This window comes from Pteropus vampyrus, unplaced genomic scaffold (genome assembly GCF_000151845.1).
Source record: "Pteropus vampyrus isolate Shadow unplaced genomic scaffold, Pvam_2.0 Scaffold309, whole genome shotgun sequence".
Lineage (NCBI taxonomy): Eukaryota > Metazoa > Chordata > Mammalia > Chiroptera > Pteropodidae > Pteropus > Pteropus vampyrus.
In genome coordinates, this window is record NW_011889090.1 from 430,617 (window position 1) to 433,815 (window position 3,199).

A 3,199-nucleotide genomic window follows, 5' to 3' on the forward strand; every position below is an offset into this window, starting at 1 on the left:
AGGAGAAACATTTGACCCATTAAACACGTTAGTAGAAAATATCTCATTTTTCCTGCTGGAGTTTTTATACGAAAAACAAAGAAACACCTCTGTCTCAGCAGACGCGCCCCACCCACAGTCTGGGGCCCCAGAGGCCTGGCATGCAAGGGACCTGGCACCCATGTGCCAGAGCCTTGTGCAGCACGGGGCCCGGGGGCTGGCCCTGCACACTCACATGATGGTCTGGGGGTTCTGCAGCACGCAGGCCTTCGGTCCGAACGTGGTCACTGGGCACGGCCCGTGTAGGGAGCGGGTCCTCCTGTGGGAAAAAGGCAGTGTGAGCCCCGGCTAGGACACACGTGACAGGGCGCAGGCTGTGCCACGTCTCAGAGGCGGCTCTGCCCAGATGACATTAGCCGCGTCCCTGTCCAGCACCCAGGGTGGACCTGGAAGATTCCGCCCCTCTCTGCAGAGCTGATGTGCATGCCACAGACCGTCCAGGTAGCCACAGAACCTAGAGGTACACAGGACACATCCAGAAATGCTCCTGAGAACAAGGACCCAGCCCCGAAGGCAGGACCACGCCATCTGGGGACAGGCCTGGAACCTGAATTCATGCATGGGCTCTCAGCAGGCCTGTCTGAGGACCAGTCGTAGGTCTACACTTGGGAACCAGGACCTCAGACGCCATCCCCAGGGAACTCGGGGGGAAGCTGACAGACACGCTCACTCTGAGTTGTGCTGCCAACAAGGGAGATGCCACCCGAGGGCCCAGCTTTCTAGTAACTGAAAAGCGACTGACAAGGCCACAGTCAGATCTTGGGGACGCTACTCGGCTGCCCGCCCTCTCCTGTCCTTGGGAATCCAGCACCCACCCTGGTGAGGGGCCAAAAGAACAATGAGGACACCCCTAAGTGACAGGGCAGAGGGTGTGTTCACCTCCAAAGAACACCAGCCTCCAATGGCTCACCGGGCCCCTGCACACCAGAAACACTGCCACAGCCAGCCAAGCGGGGCCGGCAGACTTGCTTTTGTCTCCAATCCCGTATTTTGGGGTTCAACGAACCCAGATCTCAACGCAGACTAACTTTGAGGCCCGGTGGAGGCGGCCAGCCTGAGAGTCCTGGAGGCTGGCTACAGGCTGAATGTCACTGCCCAGGGCCACACCGAAGGCCACCCCCAGGCCGCCCCGACGGAAAGTTCTCAGATCTACATCTACAGGGTTCATCTAAGTCAGTGTTTCGAGAGAATTCTGCTCGAGAGCCAGCTGTGACTGGGCCTGCCCGCGTCTCCCGTCCCAACACCTACAGGCAGAGGCACCTATGATTTGCTGCCACCATGCCAGGTTCAGTGTCCTCTGAGAGAGAAAAGTTATGCAAACCCCACAAAACCACACGCATGGGGCGGTGCTGCTGGGATCCAACACTGCGGCATGTGGCCCAGAGGCGGAGGGGCGACTGACACTCAGGATGCTGTCACAGTTGGGAGAAGTTGCTGCCAGCCTGCAGGCTACAGCCACCTCTCCCCTACACATGGGCTAGGACCTTCTACACAGAAAACGGTGCCAGCACCTCGTCCCCAGCTGCCACCTACCGGGAAGGGCCCGTGGGCTTTTCCACCTCACCTGACACCACTGCGCTTCTACCCCCGACATCCCCTTGCATTTCAGATGTGATCCTTGTTTCAGTGGCAACGCTCATCCTGGCAGCTTCTGCTGAGACGCCCCATGTTTACTGACTCCAAGGCCAGAGCCGGCAGCGCACCCTGTGGTTGCTCAAGCGTCTTGTGCAAGGGACGCGAGCAGGTCAGGCCGCTTATACAACAGCCCTGTGGCCACACTCGGCTGGAAGCTGGCCCGCTGCCCTGGCAGGTGGCAATGTCCCCCTGCACCGACACGCCGAGAGCCCTCCGTACCTGAACTCCTTGGTGCTCGCCAGGGCGGGTGAGGCGGACAGGCTGCGGGCCTTGGCCCGACCCCGGATGGGGGCGCCGAGCACCCAGTCCTCGTCCCCATGGCACGCGGTGCAGCGGTACAAGGTGGTGTCTGCGCTCAGCCCCTTCCTCCGGGTTGCCTTTTCCTGCTCCGTCTCCATCGCTGACGAGCAAGGGCTTCGGTCGGACGAACACAGGTCCCTTGATTGAGCAAAATGAAGGAAGGAAGGAAGGAAGTGTGCACAAAGCGCCATCTACACACGCACTGCGTCTGCTCCGTCGGGAGACGGCGCTTCCACCCAGAACCCAGACTCATTCAAGACTCAGAACTCGCCTGTGGTTTTCCACGACTGTGAGAGAATAAGGAAGCACCTTTGGGCGAGGGTTCTGGCGTCCCTCTCGGGAAGCAGGGAGGGGACACGGCAATTAACACAGAGAGGCCCGGGTGATGCGGTTTTCAGCGCAGCCCAGGACAGCGGAGGGAAGGCGGTCAGCAAGGCCGGCGGGCCGGGGCGCAGCAGACTCTGCGCCCTGCAGACAGCCTGCATTTCCCATCCAGCGCCGATCAAACGCGCCAAAACGGACCTACTTCAGCCTCAAAGAAAATTCCAGCTTCCAAAGTGCAGGCAGAGAGCAGCTTATCCTCCGACCGCAACGCCACAGAACCAGGGACAAGGGCAGAGGCGATTTCATCTGACCCCGGGAGCAACTGGACTTTCTTTTAACCAACCCAGGGCTCAAAAGGACACTGACACTAACGTGACAGCACGTCGAAAAGAACAGTGTAAACATGGACCCGAGGCCCGAGCCGCCCCGGAACCTGTGCTGAAACGCTGGAGAATCAAGAGCGACGAGCGGAGACTCACTGACCCAGGCGAGGGAAGGGGTGAAACACGCCCGAGACAGGCAGGAGGGGAGAGGGACGCGGGCGGAGGTCGACGCAGAGACCGAAAGAGCACAGTTTGGAAAAAACCGTGAGGACGTTCGGATTGAGGGATTGGAAGAACCGCACTCACCGGAAAACCTGTGTCAGAGAGTAATTTTCTGAGAAAATTCCCGACTGACTCGACAGGGGTTACAGATCCCCACAGCGGCGGCTGGAGGCGGGGGGTCTGCCTGTCCTTCCCAGGAAGCCGAAGGGGCGAGCAGAACAGGATGGGCTTCTCGCTTAGGGAGACCCCGACGGGCGCCCCAGGCGGGACCCTGCTGGGCAGCGCGCCACACGAGCCACCTCACCGTGCGAGCGAGCAGCGGAACCGAGGTCGTGACGGACACGAGGAGGCCGGCC

The 3,199-nt window shown here is 60.5% G+C and overlaps 1 protein-coding gene across 4 annotated transcripts in view; it reads right to left on the reverse strand.

Annotated features, from left to right (window-relative positions):
• NADK (NAD kinase) overlaps positions 1–3,199 on the reverse strand; it is a 24,961-nt gene that overhangs the window by 9,465 nt on the left and 12,297 nt on the right. For all 4 annotated transcript variants that reach the window (XM_011377310.2, XM_011377308.2, XM_011377309.2 and 1 more), the window contains exons 2-3: positions 1,894–2,112; positions 215–298 (exon numbers count right to left, since the gene is read on the reverse strand). In XM_011377310.2, coding sequence (XP_011375612.1) covers positions 215–298; positions 1,894–2,072 — 263 coding nt within the window. In that variant the 5' untranslated portion in view covers positions 2,073–2,112. The remainder of the gene's footprint in view (positions 1–214; positions 299–1,893; positions 2,113–3,199) is intronic.